This window comes from Solanum lycopersicum, chromosome 2 (genome assembly GCF_036512215.1).
Source record: "Solanum lycopersicum chromosome 2, SLM_r2.1".
In the NCBI taxonomy this organism is placed as follows: Eukaryota; Viridiplantae; Streptophyta; class Magnoliopsida; order Solanales; family Solanaceae; genus Solanum; species Solanum lycopersicum.
In genome coordinates, this window is record NC_090801.1 from 62,827,124 (window position 1) to 62,852,849 (window position 25,726).

At 37.1% G+C, this 25,726-nt stretch overlaps 6 protein-coding genes across 6 annotated transcripts; 4 read left to right on the forward strand and 2 right to left on the reverse strand.

Moving 5' to 3' along the window:
• Positions 1 to 1,189, reverse strand: LOC138342187 (uncharacterized). The gene is made up of 3 exons (XM_069294398.1): positions 579 to 1,189; positions 152 to 510; positions 1 to 53 (listed from the first exon to the last, which is right to left on the reverse strand). The coding sequence occupies exons 1-3, from the start codon at positions 1,187 to 1,189 to the stop codon at positions 1 to 3; spliced, it is 1,023 nt and encodes a 340-aa protein (XP_069150499.1).
• Positions 1,190 to 6,479: 5,290 nt separating this feature from the next.
• LOC101268062 (uncharacterized) lies at positions 6,480 to 7,304 on the forward strand. Its single transcript, XM_069294399.1, has one exon. The coding sequence runs from the start codon at positions 6,489 to 6,491 to the stop codon at positions 7,302 to 7,304; it is 816 nt and encodes a 271-aa protein (XP_069150500.1). The 5' UTR covers positions 6,480 to 6,488.
• A 3,141-nt stretch (positions 7,305 to 10,445) lies between these two features.
• Positions 10,446 to 22,414, forward strand: LOC101267481 (uncharacterized). The gene has a single exon (XM_026029491.2). The coding sequence runs from the start codon at positions 10,446 to 10,448 to the stop codon at positions 11,250 to 11,252; it is 807 nt and encodes a 268-aa protein (XP_025885276.1). The 3' UTR covers positions 11,253 to 22,414.
• LOC109118701 (uncharacterized) lies at positions 14,968 to 15,777 on the forward strand. The gene has a single exon (XM_019212066.1). The coding sequence runs from the start codon at positions 14,968 to 14,970 to the stop codon at positions 15,775 to 15,777; it is 810 nt and encodes a 269-aa protein (XP_019067611.1).
• On the forward strand, positions 18,543 to 19,349 carry LOC101267196 (uncharacterized). The gene has a single exon (XM_069294400.1). It carries the CDS (start codon positions 18,543 to 18,545, stop codon positions 19,347 to 19,349), a length of 807 nt encoding a protein of 268 aa, XP_069150501.1.
• On the reverse strand, positions 20,826 to 22,357 carry LOC101250947 (protein GRAVITROPIC IN THE LIGHT 1). Its single transcript, XM_004232497.5, has one exon. The coding sequence runs from the start codon at positions 22,355 to 22,357 to the stop codon at positions 20,927 to 20,929; it is 1,431 nt and encodes a 476-aa protein (XP_004232545.1). The 3' UTR covers positions 20,826 to 20,926.
• Positions 22,415 to 25,726: the final 3,312 nt, after the last annotated feature.

Sequence of the window (25,726 nt, forward strand, 5' to 3'; positions counted from 1 at the left end):
TTACCCCCAGCCTGACCTCTGTTCTGGGGACAGTCTATGACCATGTGTCCACTCTTACCACAACCGAAACAGGCATTAGTGCCCTGTCTACATTCTCCAAGGTGCATTCGGCCACACTTAGTACAAGTCTTCCTTGGACGCTGCATCTCACCTCCATTGCCCCTCTTGGGTTCGGGTCTGCCTCCTCTAGGCGTTGTATTTCTCTGAGGGTCAGAATTTCCAGCACTCTGTTGCCCCTTCTTGAATTTGGGCTGCTCGCGGACGCCAAAATTGTTTCTGTGGCCTCCATGGCTGGGACCTGCCTGATCTTGAGGCCTAGGCCTCCTAACATCACGTACACCTCTCCTCTTTCGGCTGTCCTCTACCTGTTGGACATGCATCATTAATCTAGAAAGGTCCATATTATCATGGAGCATCGCAGCCCGACAATCTTCCTCTAGGTTTCCATTGATTCCTGTGAGGAATCTGCTCATCTCCTCCCTGCTGGTAGAAACCAAGGGAGTAGCATACCTGGATGATTTCAACAAAGTTAAGTACTCTCATCATTCTTGTTATCAAATACTAAGGGAAGCACATACCTTGATAACTTCACAAACTTCAGGGAATACTCCCTGACAGTCATGGATCCTTGCTTGAGGTTGATGAACTCCTCAACCTTGGCCTCTTTCATCTCTCTAGGGAAGAACCTTTCCAAAAATGCTGTCTTGAACAGCTCCCAAGTGACTGGCACCCCTCCTAGGACACGGCTATCTCGCCACATTTTGCACCAAGTCTGTGCAACATCTTTGAGCTGGTAGGAAGCCAACTCAGCCTTCTCAATATCAGTGGCCCCCATGGCCACCAGTATCTTATGCAACTCGTCTATAAATTCCTGAGGATCTTCTGAAGTCTTAGCCCCTGTGAAAATTGGAGGATTCATCCTCGTGAAGTCTCGCAGTCTGTCAGCTATGTTGCGAACCGGTGGGTTTTCCCTCAGAACATCCTGCCGGTTGACTTGGGCAGTCATAGCTTGAGCCTGCATCGTGATGGCTTGTGCCATCTGGGCTAGAGATGCCCTCACCTCCGCATCAGTCAACCCAGCTGGGTTCACTGGCATGGCCACTCCTTCAGCTGGAGCCTGGGGTGGATTCTGATTACCCCTAGCTGCTGCTGCTCCCGTCCTCAGACCCTTAGTTCCCCAGGTATTCATTCTCTGAAAAAAACCCAAGGTTGATGTTAGACACGTTTGTAACACCAAGAATTAAAACATTAGGAAAAGCACAATAAGATAAGAAGAAGGGAAGTCTTTCCTACGCATCATGCAGTCTCTAATCCAGGATAGTGGTGCACTTCACTACCATGACTTAGAAACTACTCAATGTGGTTGATGTGAACTCATTATTTCAGGAATTTAACCTAGCGCTCTGATACCAACTTGGTCACGACCGGAATCTAGGCCCCAGACGAGACCGGCGTCGTTGACCTCTCAGAGGTCGCAGACAAGCCTGCTTACGTCATTCTTACTTTACATAGATTAATTTTAGCGGAAAATTTGAAATTTTTGATTCTTTAATCATACTTGCTGAACATTCTTAACATTTCGTAATCGTTCATCATCAACCATCTAACATTTAAGAGATAAGCAACTGAAAGAAATAATTCATTAAGTATTACTTGTATATCGGCCAAAATAGCGCCAATACAAAGTTTGAACCAAAACAGGAAAGAAACGCTAGTGGAACATGCTCCGCTAGCTCAACTCTAAAACTACGCTAGAATGTAAAACGGTAGCATCCTCGAAAGCATGAGGACCTACCAAACTCCGGATGAATACTGATGTCCGGATAGCTGCAACAACGAACCTGTAGCTCTAGCGTCCACCTGTGCTTGCACCTAAAAGTAGATGTTCGTATGGAATTAGTACACACTTGTACTAAGTATGAGTATATGCAAGTACACACCAGGGACATGCATGAGGAAGAATAGCTCTTTCCTAACAACATGATTTTTGGAAGTCAAGTCAGTGGACTTGCCAAATTGAGATTGGGAAAGTTATGCCATGAGAGTGACATGCATCATTATAATTATCGTATAGCACACAAAACATAACATATTCATATAACACATAACATATAACACATACTTTCTTTCATATTATTCATTCGTATACCATGAGACCTTATTATCATAGACTTAACTTTAAGACTTTCCAAAATGAGGGCTCAACATATGGGACCTCAACTAGGGAGCCTTCTTTAGCAAACACAGAGTCTGCTTCACTCATTCATTCGTATTTCATTTCAATTCATTCATAGGCCAGTGCGAACACCAGGTATACCTAGGATGTAGTTTAAGACTCTCATCGGGTTTGCTGTGCAATGATCAGGAATGACCTAATGTCATTACCTGAATCTAGCTCACCTCTTGATTATCCTATCCTAACACCTTCGGTATCATTCATTTCTTTATATGATTCGTTTGAGGCTGGCCTCATTCATTCATTGGGAACTTTAACTTTAACCGACATAGATCATGTGAGCATCATGAAATCCAGTGTCTTTCCCACACCGAAAAGAGGTGGAATCACCGGCCAAAGCGATTCAATAACATGCTAGCGTATATGGGAATTTAACCCCGCCAGATCCCTATAGTGGCAATATAGGTTCAAAGACTAGGAGATGTATGGAGACCCATACCCGGCAAGCCGGACAGTCTCATCTCATGAGAATTACGTGAACCTCCGCCCTTCCCGAAAGAAGGCATCACCACTCATAGCTAGCCTATCGGTGCTCGGTATAAAGTTCCATTACATGCAACTCATACATCATAGAAGTTTGCTTCTAGTATGAAGACATCATAGCTCAATAGATGATTTCTCATCTCATCATTAGTATTAAGTGTTTTAAACTCAATATTTTTGTTAGAGTATTCATAGAGACTAGTCTCTTCATTATCTTACACTCTCATTGGTGAGTATGTATCGGTAACATTTACTTAAGCTCATTTAAGATTGCTCTCATCATATGCATTAACCTCACATCATGATTGTCGCCACATTCTTCATTTCATTACGTATATCTTAGGTTCACTTATTCTTGAACGTATGTTAAACTTATATATCTATACATACAAGCCATGAGGCTTCATTTATAGTTCGTTAAGTGAATTCTTGTTTTTCTAAGATTATGTATTACAAGACTTATGTATCTTGTATATATGCCAAGATCTTTGATTTTTGATCTAAGTAGATGACATTATTCTTGAATATTTCACTCACGTATGACTTATGTATCAATACGGAGGTTTGGACACGAGAACCCAAATTTTGAATTATTTGGATATCATTTATATTTTTCATTGATTTTAGTTCTAATATTCATAAATTTAGAACTCTAAGTTAAGTCTCAACATTTTCGTGAAATAATAAATTTTCTATTTTAATTAGAATTCTAAATTAAATTTCAATCATTTACATGAAAGAATAATTTTCTAATTTAATTAGAATTCCAATTTAAATCTCAATATTTACATAAAAGAATTAATATCCTATTTTTAATTAAGATTCTAAATTAAATCTCCATGTTTACATAAGAGAATTAATTTTCCAACTTTAATTAGAATTTTAATTTACTATTATTATTATTTTTAATTAAATTCGCTTGAATAGGGAGGTTGTGGGTTCGAACCCCCACAGCCCCCCTCATTTTCCTCTTAATTTCGCTGGGAATGGAGGCTATGAGGTGGTGGGTTCGAACCCCCACAGCCTCACCTTTATTCCCTTAATATTTTTTTAATTCTTTGACATCCCAAAAATTTCCAGATTCTTTTTAAACCTATTTCTATGTTTTTGGAAATTTATTCCACTATTTTTCTGCACTTTTTTTCATCAAGTTTCACATTAGTTCTTAGGGAGATTTCATGGTTCATTCACTTCACTATGCTTCATCAAAATAAACATCGCATTGCACACCCATTTCACACATAAAATACATGATAAATAAACAACTTATATACCCCAAAACAATGCCTAAAACACTGCCCTATACACACCCATACATCAACTTTTTCCGATCATATTCTGATGATCATTATCGCGATTCCCCGCACATAAACACATTCATATTTAATTTAAACACATCATTCATGCAAAAATCTAGCAGCACAACATACCCATCCTACAAATTCATTAGGGAGCTAAGGACAAGGACATACGAAGGGGAACAACCTTAGTTTCAAGAGTTTAAGAAACGTCCGAAAGAAAGTACTCTTGGAGAAAGAATTCCATGAGAGAAACTCATACCTTAATCGATGTTCAAACTTTAATGTTGCTGCCCGGAAAACTCCTCCAAACCACTCCCAATTCACTTCAAAGTATACCTCTCTCGACGAACCTCTCTTAGCCTTGACGTTTTGATTACTTTTTCTTTTGCTTAAAAATTTTTTGTGAGTTCTTCAAGCATGAAAATTATTGATATTTTTGGCAGAAATAATGTGAGGAAGATGGAGAACGTGAGAGAGGGAGTTTAGAAGCGTGAGAGAGAGAGGACTAATTGGATTAGGAGACTAATTCAAGAATTAGTCAAATAACATTAAAATAAATAAATACTAATCTGTTTTATTTATTTATTTATTTATTCATTTAAAACGTGAAAGGACAATTATGCCCTTAAATACTTATTGCGATGTAGTTTTCCAAAAACACAATGTTCACAAAACTCTAGGCTCTTAACCTTATGACCAGCAAGTAAATCCTCCTTTGACAGAATTTGCATCCCTCTTTCACCCATATGACCAAGTCTTATGTGCCATAACTTAGTCATATCCTTCTGGTGAAATTCTGACGATGCAACATGGGCTGAACCTGTAACCGTGGAACCTTGTAGAAAATACAAAGTACCACGCATGACACCTTTCAGAATCAAATTTGAACCCTTCCAGACCCGCAAGACTCCATCTTTTCCCGACCAGCTGAATCCCTTGCTGTCCAAAAGACTGAGAGATATCAGATTTTTCGTCATCAATGGAACGTGCCTGACCTCGTTCAATGTGCAGAAGCTACCGTCATGTGTCCTTATCTTGATCGAGCCTGTCCCAACCACCTTGCAGACAGAACTGTTGGCCATCGAGATGCTGCCTCCGTCTACCTGCTCATAAGTCGTGAACCACTCTCTCCTAGGACAGATGTGATAGGATGCCCCAGAATCAAGAACCCACACATCTGAATGATGAGTGTGCTCATCCGCAACTAGGGCAATATCTTCTTCAGAATTGGTGTCTTCTTCAGCAACAGCAGCAGACACTGATTGTTTTTCCGATTGCTTCTTCTTCTTCGGACAATCAAATTTCCAATGTCCCTTCTCCTTGCAGTAATTACAAACATCATCCGGCTTTGCACCCTTCGACATCGGCTTATTTTTCTTTCCGCCGTTTTTCCTTCCCTTTCTGCTACTGGTGAACAGACCGGAAGGCTGTATGTCCGTACTTGTGCCGTTAGCCTTATGCCGTAATTCCCTGCTATGAAGGGCTGATCTGACTTCTTCCAGTGACACAGTATCTTTCCCAACAATGAACGATTGAACAAAATTCTCAAACGACATTGGGAGAGATACTAACAGAATCAGGGCAGCATCTTCATCCTCGATCTTCACATCGATATTACGCAATTCTAATAACAAAGTATTCAATTGCTCTAAGTGTTCCCTGAGTTGTGTACCTTCAGCCATTCGTAAACCGAATAGACGTTGTTTCAGAAGCAGCTTGTTGGTTAGAGATTTTGTCATGTACAAACTCTCCAGCTTCAACCACAGACCAGCAGCAGTCTCTTCATCCGAGACCTCCGTGATGACGTCATCCGCGAGACACAGCATGATCGTCGAGTGCGCCTTTTCCTCCAGAATCGCCATCTCAGGAGTAACGACGGCGTTCTTGTCTTTCGACAACGGCGCCCAGAAGCCTTGCTGTTTCAACAAGGCCCGCATCTTGATCTGCCATAAACTGAAACTGTTCCTCCCTGTGAATTTGTCGATTTTCACGTTCAAAGCAGACATCTCGAATTCTCCAAGAACACCGATTAACCGAGAGGCTCTGATACCAATTTGTTGTGCGGAATTTGAGATAATACGAGAAAATATAAACGCGAAAAATAAGACAACAGATTTACGTGGTTCACCAACAAATTGGCTACGTCCACGGGAAGAGAGGGAGCAGTTTTATTATGGAGAGGCAAAAACAGAATTACAGAATAGGGTTTCCCATAGCGTCTATATATAGTGCTAAGCTACGCCCTAACAGGCTTGGGCCCAACATACAGAATCAACAGAAAATTAAGGGCCCAATACAACAACATTGTATACCGTCGGCCCGGGGGCGTCTCCGCCCCCCCGGACCCCCAGGCCAGGGGGCGCGTCGCCCCCCTGGACCCCCCGACTCGCTGACCGGGCAGCGAGACCCCCGTCCTTTCTGTTTGTAGCGGGTCCGATTCAAGGCATTCAACAAAAACATAAGAAGCCATGGCTGCTCTTGATTGTTCAAAAACTAAGACTTTTCGATCCATCAGTTTGCCCAACAGATCACACCCCACAACTCAGAGAGTTGAAGAGGTGTTGAATAAGCTTAAAGGATTGGAGACATCAGTTGCACCAACCGCAGAGACAATTTGTAATAGTTTGCTCGGGTTGGAGGAGTTACACAAGTGTATGGATGATCTTCTTAAGTCGACTCAAACTCTTCGGATACTCTCCCAGCACCAACATGTTAAATGGTTTGAGGAGTTACTGGGGAACTCGATTAGGATTCTTGATGTTTGTGGCACTACAAGGGAACTTGTCTCTCACTATAAGGAAAACATAAGAGCTCTTCAATCCTCATTCAGAAGACGAAAAGGAGATTCAAGTGCAGAAGCAGGAATTGCAAGGTTCACTACTTTCAGCAAGAAAATGAAGAAGGACGCCAAAAGATTAGCCTTGTCCTTGAAGCAAGTGAACTGTGAGACTCTCACCGCAGCATTCTTAGAAGCAGATCAGGAGACAATAGCTGTGATTAGAGCACTAAGGGAAGTCAATGCAGTTTGCATTTTGATTTTCCAAATGCTCTTGCCCTTCTTGTCAGTGCCACTTTTGAAGCCGAAGCAGCCAAAATGGTCATTGGTTTCAAAACTGATACACAATGGAAAAATAGAACATGAAGGCCTAGAAAACAGTAGGAACATGGAAACAAAAGTGGAGACTTTTGAGGCTCAACTTGACAGCATTGAGAAGAGATTAGAAGGAGCATTCAGGAGCCTGATTAGATCGAGAAGCTCGCTCCTGAATGTTTTCTCCAGCTAATCTGGAAGTTCCTACACCAAATTATATAGTAGTTCACCACATTTTGTAAATGGATAATTTTGTACTTATACTAGAAATATATATTACACGGATTGAAAGACTATACTCGAATTAGAAAAGTTCAAAGTGAATAATGCAGACCAGAATCTATTTTCCTGCCAGGAAGTGGATCTTTTGTGTTATTATCTTTTCTTGTAATTATTAGTTTCAAAACCGTTTTCTTCGTAACAGAGAAATCCTTCAAGATGAGTGGCAACAGCTTCTTGTGGTAATTCTTTGGATAAGTATAGTTCCTTTAGGCCTATTAAAGTGATTTAACAGCACTAGTTAGTTATAATGATTTTCATTCATGTACTTCATGGACAATGAGTCCCCTTTCTGTACTCCTCTACAAATCATCTAAATACTATGTTTTCTCATTGCATTAAGACAAAATGATGAAATAAAAAAAAAGGATGAACATGAATTCAGCGGAAACAAAGAAGAAATCTCACCCGAAAGGACATGCAAACACAAACATACACAGGTGACTGACGTGCATAGGATGAAGAGCGGGAGGAAATTCTCCTGTATATTTTATGTTTCCATTTAGACATACTTTTTCTTCTATAATTTCTCACGCAGTGGGGATACATTTACAGAAGTTACCACTTTGTTAAGGGCATCGTTGGCCCATTTTGGAAATTTGCTACTGCACTAGACATTCATTCTCCGTATTAACTTTACTAATACAGTTTAAATCAAATTATTCGTTTTAGTTATTTTCAGGAGCACAAGTTTTTCACATGATTGAGTATTATCCCAATGAGTGAGGATTCATAAACCCAACCTCAATTGATTTGAGATTGAGTCTGTAGTTATTTTTTTAGTTTTCAGGTGCACCAATTGTTTATCACATACACAACAGGAATTCATAAATCCACATTGGAATTTAGCATGTTAAAGCATCATACGGAATTGATCAAACAAAAATTACCTATCTTCCCTTGAACCCGAGTTTTCTTTACCAAATACCAAATATCCTTCCGTCTACGCCCTGCAAAAGAAAAGATTTCAATCAAGCCAATCACACCTAGTTACACATTGTCAAAACATTGTTCATCAGCCACCCACACAATATTTTTTATGAAAATAAAAAAGCACCCATATAAGAAACCAAAAATACCTGGTTCATCACAACTAAATCCATCCCCTCTATAACTTGATCACGATTCTTTAAATTCTGGATATATTATGAAAAACAAAATCCTTTCGTGAGTCAAATTCAAATCTAAAATTCAAAAACTTGATCAGAAATTGACATTATTGTCTATGAAACTCAAAAGTATAAGGACTATTTATTTTACCAGAAAATCAACGAGAAGAACTAAAGCTAGAAAACAAAAACTCTCTCTGTGGAAAGAAACGAAGAACTAAGAGCTTAAAGCTTCTCTGTTGTGACTTGAGAGCTTACCTTGCCTGAGAAAGAAAGGAACTGAAGAAGACGGAAACGGGGGAGATAGACAGGTTCAGGTAAAATTAGAAGGGTATGAACTCGGCCCGTGTGTGTCTTTTCATTCTTGGGCCGGGCTGATTTCGCGGCCCACGTAGCTTGCGTTTGGAATGTGATATGAAGTCTCAGGTAAGATTTCAAATCACAATCTCAAATTCTTGAAAAAGCATGAAAATCATTAATCATCCACATCAATGTTGCTTTCAAGAGAAAATTTTGCTTCTTGGATTTGTCATAAGTTAGTGCACCGTCCTTCCAACATCAATAGTAATCCTGATTTTGTGCGGGTCGCTTAGCTGAAAGAATGGAGTAAGGGCAGTATTATGCATGGGAACGTGGATCTTCAGAATCAACATGTGCTGGCTTAACTAGCAGAATTGAAGAAAATCCAAAATCACAGGTCTCAGTGGGAAGATGATTTAGTTGCAAGAATGCCCGAGTTTGAAGAGATTACTTGAAGACAAAGATCTAGGGCGACATGGCTTAAGGCGCTCTTGAGCCTCATGGACAATATCAGAGTTTGTGCTCCCACGTCCAAATGGGGATTTCCTCCAAACACGGTTGGGAAATTGACTTGGTAGAATTTTATTTACTGTACTAAAACCCATTACAAAATTTGGTTATAAAATTTTAAAACCTTGGAGAAAGAGTAAAAGATGGTAACGAACTAACAGTTAAAGAGCTTTATCTCTTACTCCATCCATATTACCTACATTAGTTAGGACACCTGAGTCTTTGGTTCTCCATTTTGCAACCATAAAAAGAAATGTTGCTTAGAAATTTTTGGCAATAATTTCACTCATTGGCCGTGGTGCAATTTATTAATAAATTAGTTTTCCCTTTGCAAATCAAAATGGCAAACACGTGTATAAATTAAATATCTACTACATGTTAGATCTTCTAATTTGTATTTTGTATTATCAATGGACATCAACGCTGTTAGCATCGTGATGCGACAATGCTTAGTAGTTAGGGAAGGTGCAACCTGTTGTAACTGAACCCCGTATGAAGCCAAAGCCACATAATCTAACTATTAGAGCTTTTCACTTCTGTTTTTCAAATGCAGAGTAATTACCAAATTTCAAGGCATACCCACATGACCACATTTTTTCTTCTTGAAGGCTTACTTGGCTTCTCTTTAAAAAGCATGGCATCATCCGATATCTCAAAATCCTGAATCCGTCTCTGCTAGTTGGTAAAGTTTAGTATAAACACGGATTAAAATAAACTTCAGTACGTGCACAGTTCCATAATAAAATAAACTTCAGGCCACTTGTTACTACATGACAAAAACTTAACTAAACCAATTAAACAGGCTTCTTGAAGTTGTTGCATTTTCAATCAAATAAAAATGTAGTGTCACAGTATTGGCACCATTTCTGGAGACAAAAAGGATCAAATCTTTTAAGCACCCACATGATTATTAGATGCCGCACGTTCAGTAGAACCTTTTGTTGGCCAAATGCGTAACAGGTTTACAAGCTCCAAAAAGATCCAGCCGTGCAACACATGCTGATTTAATTTGGCAATCTCTCATCTTATCTCCTCCTTATGGTGTTCTGACTATAGATACCTACTCTAGTTTTACTATTCCATCATCAGTTTGAGATATCCCCTCATTAGAAAAAAAAAACCAACAACAATAAGAAATGGATTCTCTTTCTTCAAAACCCAATCACGTTCGATCAATTAGTTTGCCCGGGAGATCACACCCTACCACCCAGAGAGTTGAAGAGGAGCTCAACAAGCTCAAATCATTGGAAGTATCAGCTGCACCAGCAGCTGTGAGCAATGGATTAATCGGTTTGGAGAAATTGTACAAGTGCATAGATGATCTTCTCAACTTGCCTCAAATACTTCAAGCCCTCTCTCAGAGTCTAAATGCAAAATGGCTAGACAATTTATTGGATAAATCAGTGAGGCTTCTTGATCTTTGTGGCACAATAAGGGAACTCGTCTCACAATGTAAAGAAAATGCAAGAGATTTACAATCATCTCTTAGAAGGAGAAAAGGAGATTCAACTACAGATGACAGTGTTGAAAGATTTACCTCTTTCAGCAAGAAGATCAAGAGGGACGCCAAAAGATCTGTCTCAACTTTGAAACAAATGGATCAAGAGACTGCAGTATTGGTCTTGCTAGATGCAGATCAAGATACAGTAGCTGTGATTAGAGCACTAAAAGAAGCTAATGCAGTATGTCTTTCAACTTTCCAAATGCTATTATCCTTCCTGTGTGTGCCTCTTTTGAAGCCTAAGCCATCAAAATGGTCTTTGCTTTCAAGATTGGTGCAAAAAGAAAGAATAACATCTGAATACCACGAAGAAAACATGAGCTTGGAAACAAGGCTGGAAACTTTCGAGGCTTACCTTGACAGCTTTGAAGATGGATTGGAAGCAACATTTAGGTGTCTCATTAGATCTAGAAGCTCGCTCCTCAATATTTCCTCCTCCTAATCTGTCAGTTGTTATTCCACACACTGTAAATTGTATATAAACAGTTTTGTAGCTATGCTAGAAATACACAAATCTCAAGTGAATGAATATACATCAATTTAATCTCTCTCTATGCGTGTACTTTTTCATCAATAGCCCAAACTATTTGTCGAAATGATCTCCTAAAACTGTGGGGCTTGAAATAGATAAAACTCATAGCCCGTCAGTTACACACTTATGCCACATAATTGGTTTTGTTAATCAAACCAAGGAAGCCTCTCATGTAAAGTCAGATGGCGTAAATTATTGACCTGAAAAGTGATATTAATTCATAACATGAATTGCAGAAGAATGAGGTCTGTGTGAAGGAAGCTTCACAATAAGTTCTTGCTACACAGGCTTCTGGAGTTCTTCTAACATTTCCTCTGCATAGTGACCCTAGGGTGTTAATAAACTCCACCGGCCTCCCCAAGACGCTCTTGATATAAAAGAAACCTCCCTCTATAAAGGAAGACCAAAACCTGGGTCCCTTGATCAGCCTCCTTGAACCTGAACTCATCAGTAAGATATACATCACAGGTAAATTAGATAATATAGTTCATGATCTGCTTATCTTTAGTTAAAAGTCCAACTAACTATGACATGACCACCTTAACTTGACCATATTGATTTAGTATCTGTTTGAATTCCTTCTCGAGTTCATTAAAAGATGTAGATCTAGTAAAGGAGCTAATCCTATATCATTAAACTTCATCAAGATCCCCAGCCAATTAAACAAAAACAAAATCAAGATTCAAACTAGGATTTGGCATGAAATCACAGACAAAGCAGCCAACAGACTGTTCTTTTGAACAAATTAATGGGCAGTTACCCATGCCACTTTATTTGAAATAATTTCTGGCATTAAATTATCATTGGCCATGGTGCAATTTAGTAATCAACTAGTTTTCCTTTTCCAAATAAAATATGGCAAACAACCACACATACGTGTATAAATTAAATATACACTACACGTCCATTTGAATATTGGCAAAAAATATCTTTTCAGATCTTCTAATCTGTATTTTGTGTAATTAGTGGACATCAGCTCCTCCAAACGAGACAGCCTCAGTGGACCCACGTTATTAGCATCTTGATTGCACCACCAAGTGATGCGACAATTCTTAGTAATTAGGGAAGAGGCAACCTGTAATTGAACCCCATATGAAGGCAAAGCCACATAATTTATTCATTTAGATGACTAATTATTAGAGCCTTTGTTTGCCAAATGCATAGCAATTTACCAAATTCCAAGGGATACCCACATGACCACATTTTCGCTTCTTGATACCTCTTTGTTTATATAAATGACCTTTCTTTGTACCTATTGTTCATCCCAGCATTCAGCTTTTCTCACAACATAGAAAAACTAAAAACCATGGCTATTACTTCTTGCCATATTAGGTCAATCAGTTTACCCACTAGACCACACAATCAGAGAGTGGAAGAGATTCTCAACAAGCTCAAGGTGCTGGAAGTATCTACTGCATCAACAGCAGAGACTATTTGCAGTCGTCTACTTGTTTTGGAAGACCTACACAAATGTGTTGATGATCATCTTAACTTGACTCACCTCTCCCAACATGGAAAATAGTTTGAAGATTTATCGGAACAATCCATGAGAATTCTTGATGTTTGTGGCACGATAAGGGAATTAGTCTCACAATGTAAGGAACATGTAAGAGATGTAGCATCATCTGTCAGAAGGAGAAAGCAAGATAACATAGTCAGATTCGCCTCCTTCAGAAAAAAGATGAAGAAGGACGCTAAAAGATTAGTCTTGTCCTTAAAGGAAATGAATGAGGAGACTGAAGGATCACTGTTCCTAGATGCAGCGTCGGAAATAGCATTTTTTATTAGAGTAATGAGAAATGTCAGTAAATCATGCATTCCAATTTTCCAAATGCTCTTGTCTTTCATGTATGTGCCACTCTTGAAGACTAAGTCATCTAAATGGTCACTGGTTTCAAGATTGGTGTACAAGGGAAGAGAGAGTATCATGTGAAGTCCAAGAACCAAACATGAACATGGAAACTTTTGAGTCTCAACTTGATAGTATTGAGAAAGGATTGGAAAGAGTATATAGATGTTAGATCAAGTAGCTCCCTACATAATACAGTTTCCTTCTAAACTGTATGGTTGACCAAATTTTGTATATACAATTTTGTAGTTATGATAGAAAAGAACAATATACAAGTGAAAGATTATATGAAAAATCTAATCTGTCTCTTTTTACATGATTTTGTTCCCCTCTGTATGCAATTAACAGATATCTAAATTTATAATAGAATCATACTACTCTCGCATATCACAAGTTTCTAAGGCTGTTCCAACAACAGGATAAGCTTCTGAGTCTCCAATTTTTGTTATCATTTTCTATAAAGATATAGCCATGAGAACCTAAAAATTGTTTAAAGATTAATGAGTAATTTAACCTATTTTGGGACCTAAATGAAAAAGAAATTGATAAATTCTTCAAAGGACATACGTCATATTAATTAGGTTTGCAAGTGTAGTTTTAATTGTGTTTAATCAGCTTCATCTGAGATTATTTCGTTTTCAGAGAACCTTTAGTGTTTCTCCGCATGCTAAATCCCTTGATGGATGAACAAGTGAAAACTAAAATTATCATACTAAAAAAAGGGAACAATTTCACTTTATTCTCCAAAGTTGCATAGAGTAAAAAAATGAAGGCGTGAATCTTCATAAAATATAATTGAAGGCATGAAGACGGCTTAATGTTTCACAGGTATTAGAACTCACCTACCATGACAGAAACTGATTTAAGGGTAATATCTGGACAAAAATGCACTCGTTTACAAATGAATATGAAATATTTCTTAGCTATTCGCTTTACCCACCATATCTTAACACATCCTAATCAATTAGTTAATACAGCTCACAATCTGATTTTCTTTGGTTCATATATCCAACTACTTGTGGTGTGTGGAAACCGAACCAAGTAAATTTTGTCCTTTCTGAATTTGACCTCAAAATTATAAGAAGTATTACACCTTGTCAAGAAGCTTGTAAAGATATGCTCCTAGCACCTTGCCAAACAAATTCAAATAATAACCTTCCCATACGTGTACATTTCCATAAAATAAACTTCAAACGTGCAATATGAATTTTATATTGATCTTCTAGCCCCTTTTAAAGTCTTTGACACCTTAAAATATCCCACTATTCTTTAATAATTCATATCTCAGTTATCTAAATATGTGTTGTTCTAGTAGTTGACAGATTTAAGCTTTTATGGAGGGGACAAGCTTAGGTGGCCACCTGTTACAGACAAAAACTAACTAAACAACTGAACAAGTAAAACAGACTCCTTGAAGCTAATGCATCTTCAATCACATAATACCAATAAAAAAAATCATGTGTCATAGTATTGGCACCATTTCTGGAGACCCAAAAAGGGAATCTATTCAATACCCACATGATAATGAGATGCCTCACGTTCATCCAATAATACGAGGACTAATAAAAGTAATCAGCAGAGCCTTTGTAGGCCAAATGTGTAGCAGGTTTACGAGTTCCAAAAAGATCCAGCAATTCAATCACATGCTGATTTAATTAGGTTACTGCTCAATTTATCTCCTCCTATGGCTGTCTGCCTATAAATACCAACTCTGAAGCTTCAATTTAATCACCAGTTCGAGATATCCCCTCATCAGAAAAAAAAAACACATAAGAAATGGCTGCTCTTTCTTCAAAACCCAACCACGTTCGGTCAATCAGTTTCCCTGGGAGATCACACCCTACCATCCAGAGAGTAGAAGAAGAGCTCAACAAGCTCAAATCATTAGAAGCACCTGCTACACCAAAAGCAGACACTGTGTACCATGGTCTACTCATATTGGAGAGATTATACAAGAGCATAGATGGTCTTCTCAACTTGCCTTCCCGTCAAACCCTATCCCAAAGTCTAGATGCTAAATGGGTTGACGATTTATTGGACAAATCAGTGAGGCTTCTTGATGTTTGCGGCACTACAAGGGAACTTGTCTCACAATATAAAGAAAAAGTAAGAGATCTTCAATCATCTCTCAGAAGGAGAAAAGGAGATTCAACTACAGATGACAGCGTTGAAAGATTTACCTCTTTCAGCAAGAAGATCAAGAGGGATGCCAAAATGTCTATCTTGACTCTGAAACAAATAGATCAAGAGACTGCAGTACCAGTCTTGCTAGATGCAGAACAAGATACAATAGCTGCAATTAGAGCACTTAGAGAAGCTAATGCAGTATGCATTTCAATTTTCCAAACGCTCTTGTCCTTCCTGTGTGTGCCACTTTTGAAGCCTAAGCAATCAAAATGGTCATTGCTTTCAAGATTGGTACACAAACAGAGAATAACACCTGGAGTCCAAGAAGAAAACACCAGCTTAGAAACCAGGCTGGAAACCTTCGAGGCTTACCTTGACAGCTTTGAAAATGCACTGGAAGCTGTATTTAGGTGCTTGATTAGATCTAGAAGCTCGCTCCTCAATGTTCTTTCCTGCTAATTTGGAAGTTGTTATTCTATACTCTGTAAATTGTATATGAACAGTTTTGTAGTAATGTTAGAAATACATAAACTTCAAGTGAAAGATTATACACCACTTATTGCCTCTCTCTCTCAGATCAAAATTTAAAAGTTATGCCCGTGAATTTTACCAAAAAGAAAGCACTTAGCAGTATGTCAGGTTATGTTTCGGTAGCTCATATCCACTGAAATGATCCTCTTAAAATTAGAGGGGAAACTGATAAAAATTCTTAGCACATTCATTACATACTTACTTTACATAATTGGCTCCAAAAATCAAACTAATGAAAGATCATAATGACGATGAAGAATTTCTTCATTATTCTACTTATCCACCATTTTTTCTATGCATCACTAAAAAGTTAGAACTATAGCTTATGATCTGCTTAATCTTAGTTCATAGTCCAGCTAGATATGGTGACCACTGTAACTATGACAATCTTAATTTTTTCATCATATGTCTTCTGCGATAATTGGAAGCACTAGATCTAATCAGGAGGCTTATCCAATCAAGTCTTTTTTTCTAGCTCCTTAGCCAAATTCAAGAAAAGAAAAATCAAGATCCAGCAAAAAGATCTGGCACAGATATCAGCAGGGCAAAACAGACAACATAACGTTCTTTCGAACAATTAAATGGAAAAATTAACACTGCCACTTTGCTTGAGTCAATATCAGTTTAATCCAGATTACTGTGGCCTTGCTCAGCAAGCTTAATTGCGTTGCTCCCAAAAAGTTCATAAGCAGTTCCTGAAAACGACCTGTATGCTCCCCAAATAAAAATTTAAAGGGAACTTGACTAACTAAAATGTGACTAGCACTCTTTTGAGGCTCAGCTTGACAACTTCAAAGGTAATTTGGAAGGAAATAGGTGCCTGTACATCACAGAGTTCTCTCCTAAAATTCTTCTTATGCGAATTGCGAAGCTTTTATTGCACATGTTGAGTTGGCTAATTAGTTTTCACATATATAATGTTCATGGGAAGCTTAACAGCCTTCCTTTTGACCTGTTGGTCGTGCCTCACGGCGCCCCGTGGCTAGCTTTTAAGTGCATAGTGTTATGGACAGGCCTGGTAGACTTTGCAGAGCCAACTCACAAGTGTGTCTGTGCCTTTGTCAGAGATCTTCAATCCTCTGTCAGAAGGAAAAAAGGAGACTCAAGTGCAGAAGCCAGCTTAACCAGAGGAGCCCAAAAGTTAGTCCTGGTCTTAACTCTTAAAATAAATGGATGAAGAGATTGGTGAATCAATATTCCAAGATTCAGATTTGGACACTACATATGTGATTAGTTACTAAGGGGAGCCAATTTAGTGTGCATTTTAATTTCGCAAAAGAATATATGAAAGTCATGCAGACAACATTAACTTTGAAACTTGACTGGAATCCTTCGACCGTCACCCTGAGTGCTTTAACAATGGATTTGAAGGAGCATTTAGGTGCCTGATTAGATCGAGGGGCTCTCTCCATTTCCCTGCATACTTTAATATAAGATATCCCAGAGAGAATGTGAAACTCATGCTTTTGACTTACAAAAGTTTGTAAAATATGTAAAACCTCCCTCTCTTTGCCCTGAAGGGTGAGTTGTAGAGGACAACAATTATTCAGTGAATAATTTGATAAACATTAAACAAGCACAGCAAATCCAGCCATACATGCATGCACAAAATTAAATATTTCAATTTTCCAATACACTCATGTATCCATTATTTATTTAATTAAAAATTGCTAGCCACCTACTGCTGAACTAATTAAAAAGATAGAAATCATAACCATATCTTGGAAATCTTTGAGAAGAACTTCTTAGCTGTAATCTTCCGAATGGAGCCAAAGAAAATAAAAGGGTATCATTGCACTGGCATGTATTAATTAGCTCTGCCTATATGATTTTTTATCTTTAAATCTTTCATACTGTAAGTAAGTTTTGTTTCTAAGTTTAGGTAATAATTCCGATTTCATTGTTTAGTTCTTCACAAAAATTGCAGAGTAAAAAGAAAAAGCTAAAGCATGAGAATAGATCAATATTCCACAGATATTAAAACTCACCAACTATATCAGAAACTGAGTCATGGGTAATATCAGGAAAGAAGCCCACTCCTGCTATTTAATGATGTATTACTTTATTATTTCACCTTGCCCACCATATAATAAACATTTTAAACAATAAGATTATACAGCTCATATGTGCTCTCTACAGTTGATAAATAAGCTACTCATGGAAACCACCCATTATTTTAATCAAGTACATTAGGCCTTTCTAAGTTTCTCAGAATTATTAGGAACATTACATGTAGTTGAGAAGCTTATAGAGATATGATTCCAACCCCTTGCCAAACAAATCCAGAAGAAAACTTCCATACATGTACATGTTCCATAAAATAAACTTCAGTCGTGCATTATGAATTTTATATTTAATATACTAGCCCCTTTGAAACTCTTTGACACCTTAAAATAATCCCATTACTATGCAATAATTTTTATCACAATCATCTAATTATTTTGTGTTATAGTAGTTGATGGATTTAAGCTTTTATGGAGGAGACAACCTTTCCTGGATACATATTACATGACAAACACTAACTAAACTGAAGAAATAAAGCAATCCAGCCGTGCAATCACATGCTTATTTAATTAGGCCACTGTTCATCTCGTCACTCTTACTATGGTTGTCTACCTATAAATACCAACACTCGAGTTTCAATGCCAACACAAGTTTTAAAACTCCCCTCACCAGAGAGAAAATCATAAGAAATGACTGCTCTTTCTTCAAAACCTAATCACATTCGGTCAGTCAGTTTTCCTGGCAGATCACACCCAACCACCCAGAGAGTTGAAGTGGAGCTAAACAAGCTCAAATCTTTAGAAGTATCAGTTGCACCAGCAGCTGTGAGCAATGGTCTACTTGGTTTGGAGAAATCATTCAAGTGCATTGATGATCTTTTCAACTTACCTCAAACCCTTCAAGCCCTCTCCCAGAATCTACATGCAAAATGGCTTGACGATTTATTGGATAAATCAGTGAGGCTTCTTGACCTTTGTGGCACAATAAGAGAACTTGTCTCACAATGTAAAGAAAATGTAAGAGATCTTCAATCCTCTCTCAGAAGGAGAAAAGGAGATTCAACTACAGATGACAGCATTGAAAGATTTACCTCTTTCATCAAGAAGATCAAGAGGGATGCCAAAAGATTAGTCTCCACTTTGAAGCAAAGGGATCGAGTGACTGCAGTATCGGTCTTGCTAGATGCAGATCAAGATGCATTACCTGCGATAAGAGCAATAAAAGAAGCTAATGCAGCATGTCTTTCAACTTTCCAAATGCTCTTGTCCTTCTTGTGTGTGCCACTTTTGAAGCCTAAGCCATCTAAATGGTCACTGCTTCCAAGATTGGTAAACAAAGAAAGAATAGTTCCACTAGTCCTAGAAGAAAACATGAGCTTAGATACCAAGCTTGATAACTTTGAGGCTTATCTTGTCAGCTTCGAAGATGGATTGGAAGCAACATTTAGATGCCTGATTAGATGTAGAAGCTCACTACTAAATGTTTTCTCCTGTTAATGTGGCAGTTGATATTCCATATACTTTAAATTGTATATACACAGTTTTGTAGTTATGTAGAAATATACAATCTTCAGGTGATTGAGTATACATCAATTTCGTGTTGTTTTATCTATTTATATCTATGTAGTAGTACATATGGAGTGTGCATGAATACTGCCATAAACTGTGTTAGTAGGACTATAATTCAAATACCTGAATAAGAGTCCAATTTAACATGTTATGTGTAGAGTTTTAGCGTACAGGAAGAGTTTCTGCAGTATTTGTCAAAATCTGATGTCAGGTTAAGTTTTATCCCCAAAATAGTTTTAACCTGCAGTGCAGAAACCAACTCAAGTCTCATAACAAATGCACTGCCAGGATGATAAAATCGGAGATATTACTCTACCTATGATACTAGATATGTTATGGAACAGAGAAAATACTCCCTCCCTTTCAATTTGTTTGTCTGGTTTTGACTTGGCAGTGAGTTTAAGAGTATTGCCCAAGAATCCAAGACTATATAGGGATACAACAGTTTGTTCTCTCAACCAATGTGGAACAATTAACAATTCCTCACAAGCTAATGGCTGGACATCTAACACACACAGGGGTCCAACGTTGTTAACAGATCGAGCTGGACATCTAACATGACATGAGCCGCCAATATCGGAAAACAGAACAATGGAGATAAGGTCTTGTATCTGATACTATGTTAAGAAAATGGACCTCAACCTAGAAAGCTAACTCGTGAGATAAGGATAGCCAAAGACCATTAAGTAGACAACAAGCTCAATCTCTGAACCAATGTGGGATAAGGCGCAATTTTGATGTTCATAAGACGCGTTCCTATAAATGAAGCATCTAGAATATGCAACATCCGAACAGAAAAAAGATTCAAATTAATAGAAACAGAAACTATTGTGACAACATGTTTCACAAAAATAAATACAGCATAGGAAGAAGTCCACCTAACCTTCTAGGAAGAAGCTACACAGAAAGTCAGTCTTCTTTATATCCTTCTGTTTGACTACATTATATAGAACGAATATAAGCTTCCAGCTGCAATGGAACCCTATATGTTCAATGAAACGTCAAAAACAATAACCATGAAAAGTTCACAGGACTGATCTTGAAAAGAAAATGAATGTCATACATATACAAAGAATTTCTATCCTACGGCCAGTGGCCTAGACCCAAAAAAAGGGGCTTTTATCAACTTACTCAAAGCATCATAAACTAAGTCCAATATTAGCATACTGTATCAGTAACAAGAAAAGAAAGATGAACATGCACAAAGTTGTACCAAAACTGCAAAAATTAGTAAAAGGGAACTTAAGGTTCGAAGATACCCATTATATAGGTGGTAGATTCATTTCACAAAGCCGCGCAAAAATTACATTTTAAAGTCTACTGGAGCAAAACTTATACTAACCTTTTGAAGTTTACCGGGCAAACAAAAGACATAATTTCAATCATTGTTTTGCACGGAAAAGATCCCCAAGTCAAATATATCAGTTTTTATTTTGATACCAACTAATACGACTAATACATAGACAAGGCAAGTAATGCATGACTAATTTATGTCCATCCCAAACTTAAAACCCATTTTTGGGGACTAAATAAACCCTAGCCTTAACAACTGATCCATTTCCAAGCTTAAACCCGGGACTAACTGGAAACCCGACAACTAGACCCATACCCATTCTCCCTCCTATCCCCATGGAAATGGAATACTTCACCACACTTTCCATGTACTTGGGGTGAAACTCCGATCCATTGCTTGTCTCAAAGTGACTTGGCGGAGGATCCAAAGAAAAGGCCAGCAAATGCAGCAGCCAAACGGCCTTTGCTAGCCCAAGAAACTCTCCGTAAAACTGACTCCTCGGATGGTTCCCAGCCAGTACCTGACGCCTCTGCTCCAAATCACCAAACAAAGACTCCTCCATTTTAGGATGCACGATGGCCAAATACTTCTTGAAACAGAAGTTCCCAAAACTACAAGTTGGGAGAATTCCCAGAAGTTCCATTGGGTCCATGGCTTTCATGTCCCTGTACTGTGTATAACACTCCCGGCGGTGCTGGTCTGGGTGGAGGAGTGATGACAAGCTTCCGTCCATGTAGAACGTCTCGTGATCGAATCCTTGGAACATTTTGCGGTTCACATAAGATTCCAGTGCGTATTTTGCATGGTTGGCTCCGACAATTGAATCCGCCGTTGGTGTGGTGGAGTTAGATGAAGCAGCTTCAATGGATCTCACTGCCGCCGCAATGTCCCAGTGAGCAGAGCGCATCAAAGAGAGGAGCATACTCGTGAAGGATTTTGAGGCTTCTTTTACTGAGCTCACTGTAGATTCGAACAGGTCAGGTGCCGGCGACATATTAACTGGAGCTTGACTGCTGCAGTTAACTCTCCGTTTTGACTTGTTTTTCTTTCCACTATTGCTGCTAAGCAACGTCGCCGTTTTTAGCTTTTCCTTCAAATCATCGATCTCAATATCCTTTGCCTTCACCTCTTGCTTCAGTTCTTCCACGGCTGACTCATACGGCGCCACCACTTCTCTCAGCGTCGCCACCCCGACTCTCCAGTCCCCTCTTTCACTTCCACCGCCGACATTCCGCCGGAATCTTTCCCTCAACACTCCAAGCCTTCGCAGTTCAGATATCACAGCCACGTCAGCCACGCGCATTTTATCCTGATCCCAAGGACAATGCGCCTCCTGTAGACTAACGTAAGCCTTCTTCATTGCCGACACTGCATCAAACACTTCCCCTAAAAGCATTTCCATTTCATTTACTTTCTCAGTTCTTATCTCCTCATTTTTTACCTCGAAATTCTGGAATTTTTCCAGAGTTTCCACATAAGGTGAGTGTTCTTCTTCTTCTTCTTCGGTAGTGTACTTGTCATCTTCAGATTCGTCGGCGTCACGAGCACCAGAGATGTGGCCGTTGGAGGAAAGTGGGTGGAGCAAGCAAGAAGCAGTGACACGTTGGATCAGATCCGAGAAATTGGAAACCTTGTTGGCCATTGTCTAACACAGTAGCAGCAATTTTGGGATCAAAAGTGAAACAAGACTTGACAGTCCAAGATGATATGGTTCACAAGTTTAGTTATTATTTACATTCAGGACCGATTTATTTTACAATTAATTGTCTCTTGTTCTTCTTATCTTTCATAGAAAATAGTCAAAATGTTGTTGGTGATTTTTTCTAACCTTATCTTTTATTTCCGATTCCAACATATTTTAATAGCTGGTCAAACTGACTTAAAAGTTGATTTTTAACTTATTTAGTTGTTTGGCAATACTCAAAATAACATTTTTTAAGTTTAAAAAAATTTATTTTAAGTCAAAAGTTAAAAGTTGGGATAGGGGTGTTTTTTTTTTAAGCTTAGCTGTTTTTAAGTTGACCAAATTTTTACCTTTTTGCCCTTAATATTTTTATACGATCTTCAAATTACCCACATATTTCTAACATCTCTTTCTTCCATTTTTCCCTTTTTCACGTGTGGATGATAGACAATTACTATTACTAATGAATGAAAATAAAAAAAATCTTAAATCTTTCAAGTGATCTATTCAAATTATATATTATTAAAATGTAAAATAAGTTGCACGTAGAACTTAAATTAAAATTTATATTCCTCTTATAAATAATTTGTGATAATAAAGAAATATGTGAATGATAGACAATTATTATTACCTATGGATGAAACTAAAATAAAATCTTAAATCGTTCTTTGATCTATTCAAATTATATATCTTTAAAATCTATAATAAGTTTATATCCCTCTTATAAATAATTTGTGATGAGAAAGAAATATGTGAATGATAGCAAAATATAATTATATATGGCTGTAAAATATAAATTAATTAACTTTTATTATGTTAACAGCTTTTAAGGGTATTTCAGACATTTTGATTTAAAAAGTTGTTTATCAGCACTTATTTGTCAAACATATCAACAACTTTTTTTTAACTTCAGCACTTTATTCAAACGCATATCTGCTTATTTTTAAAATAAGTTTCAGCACTTTCAAAAATACTTTTTTAAAGCTGCTTTTATTAAGCCTATCCAAACGGGCCCTTAATAGTCAGATAAGAGTGAATTAGAACTCTTTTAATTGTTATTTGGACCTTTTAAATTGCTTAAGTATATATTTTGGACTTCTTAAATTTTCAAATGCATACTTCAAATTGTTGTATATGAAACCTATTTTAAAATAGGAGCGAGTATCTTTCGATAAGAAAACATACAAGTACTACGGGTGTGCTTGGTAGTGAGAAAATATTTTTGATGAAAAATGTTTTTTTATAAAATAAGTAGATTTTGAATTTATTTTTTTATTTTTTGTCGGTGAATAAAAAATATTTTTTTAAAATAATTTTAGTGTTTAATTTATGAATGAATTTTTTTTTTGAAAGACATCTTTTATTTTTAGTAGAGTGAAAAATAATTTATGAAATTAAAAATATTTCTTAAAACAATTTTTATTTGGGGTGGGGGGAGGGGGGAGGAGTGAAAAAATAAAAATTTAAACTTTATAGCATTTTTAAAAAACAAAATTAATTTTTTTGGGGGGTTGGGGTGGATAGGGGGCTGGCCGGGGAGGGAGGGAGGAGGGGGTAAGAGTTCAAAAATAAAAATTTGAAGTTGAAAATATTTTTAAAAAGCAAAATTATTTTTTTGAGAAGGAGGTGGGGTCGGGGAGGGGAGAGGGCTGACCGGTGGTGTGTGGGTGGGGGTCAAGGATCGGATAAAAAAAATAAAATTTTAAAATTGAATTTTTTTAAAAATAAAATTGTTGTTTTTCCAAAAAAAAATGTAATTTAAAATTGGATGATAATTTTAGAAAATGTTTTTCTTAATTTTTGAAGTTTGAAGGAAAGTCATTTTCCTTAATTTTGAGAAAAATGAGTTGATTTGAAAAATATTTTCCAAAAATTTTGTCCCAACCAAACATGAGAAAATTGGAAACCTTCTTACCAAACACACACTATATATATATATAATAAATAGAAAATAAAAGAACAAAATTAAAATAATACATTTTGAAGAAATAATACATATAGTTTTTTATTTTAAAAAAATTAATTCAATCATTGCTTCGTCCAAATTAATCCTTTGAATTTGAGAATTGAATCAAAATCATCCTTTTGTTCAATGTGAAATATTAATAGTCAATCAGAATATTTTTATATATCTCATTTCGATTTTCGGATAGCGTTAGGTCGGAGAGGATGAGCCGCTAGGGTGGGCGAGGGTTCGTTTGGATTAAGAAGGAGTGGTTGGACTAAAATGGTGTGTGATCAGATATGAAACATAAATTGATGAAGAATTGTTTTTTCCTTTACTTTAAAAAGGTTATGTATGGAAAAAGATTGATTACTTTTAGAGAGGTGTGTATCAACGCCAAATTAGGAAGTTAAAGAAGAACGTATTACGTATGTATATCTCACCCTCATGATGAGTGTTGAAGAGACACTTTAAGTAGGAGACGAATAAAACTTTTCTTCAGATGACTCATTTGTCACTCATAAATCCATGTAACACTTTTGGATACATCAATCTAAAGTTAATTTTCACTTTTGTGCAAAAGAAGTGTATGACGAATCTTCTAGATATATAGGAGCATATCCTTAATTGCTAGTATTATATAATATCCACGCCAAAAAGAATAATTTTCAACTTCTTTTTGGATGCATCAAACAAAAGTTTCCACTTTTTGCAAAAGAATAATTTTAAACAAACAAAAGTTACAAGAAAATATAGTTTATTCAGATGTATATATGTATGCAACAAGGTACTATAACGTGTCATTCCATGATGAATGGTGAAGTATAATACTACCTTTTGAGCTACCTAAGTAAAGATTCCGGGACACTTGTTGATTGCTAATTAACTACATATGCATATAATTAGCTCTTGGATAAAGAGTAATTAGAGGGAAATCTAAATGGGACTTTGTGAGGATCTTCAGATACAATAAATTATAACCACTCTCAGATATGGTACACTGAAAATATAATATGTTCAAAAAGTATATTCATCCCCTATTTCCTTGATATGAGGAAAATAAACCAAAAATATACACTTGAACATTGCACCAGGTGTTTTATATTTACTCTTATTCAAAACTTTCCTTGCCATCAAAGCAAACATTTCATATTTTTATCTGCTAGATTTGGGATTTCAATGCAAGCAAATGGGAGCCTGCTTTAGTTATATTTAAATATTTAGCGTTTAGATTTATATTCATTTTTTTTTAACTTTTAGACAGATTGAAAGCTTAAATATTTTTTTCAACTATCAGTATATTGTTATGAACTATAGTCATGGTTGGTAATGAAAGAAAATAAAATAAATAACCCTACCAATTGAAGTGCTACTGCTTCCAT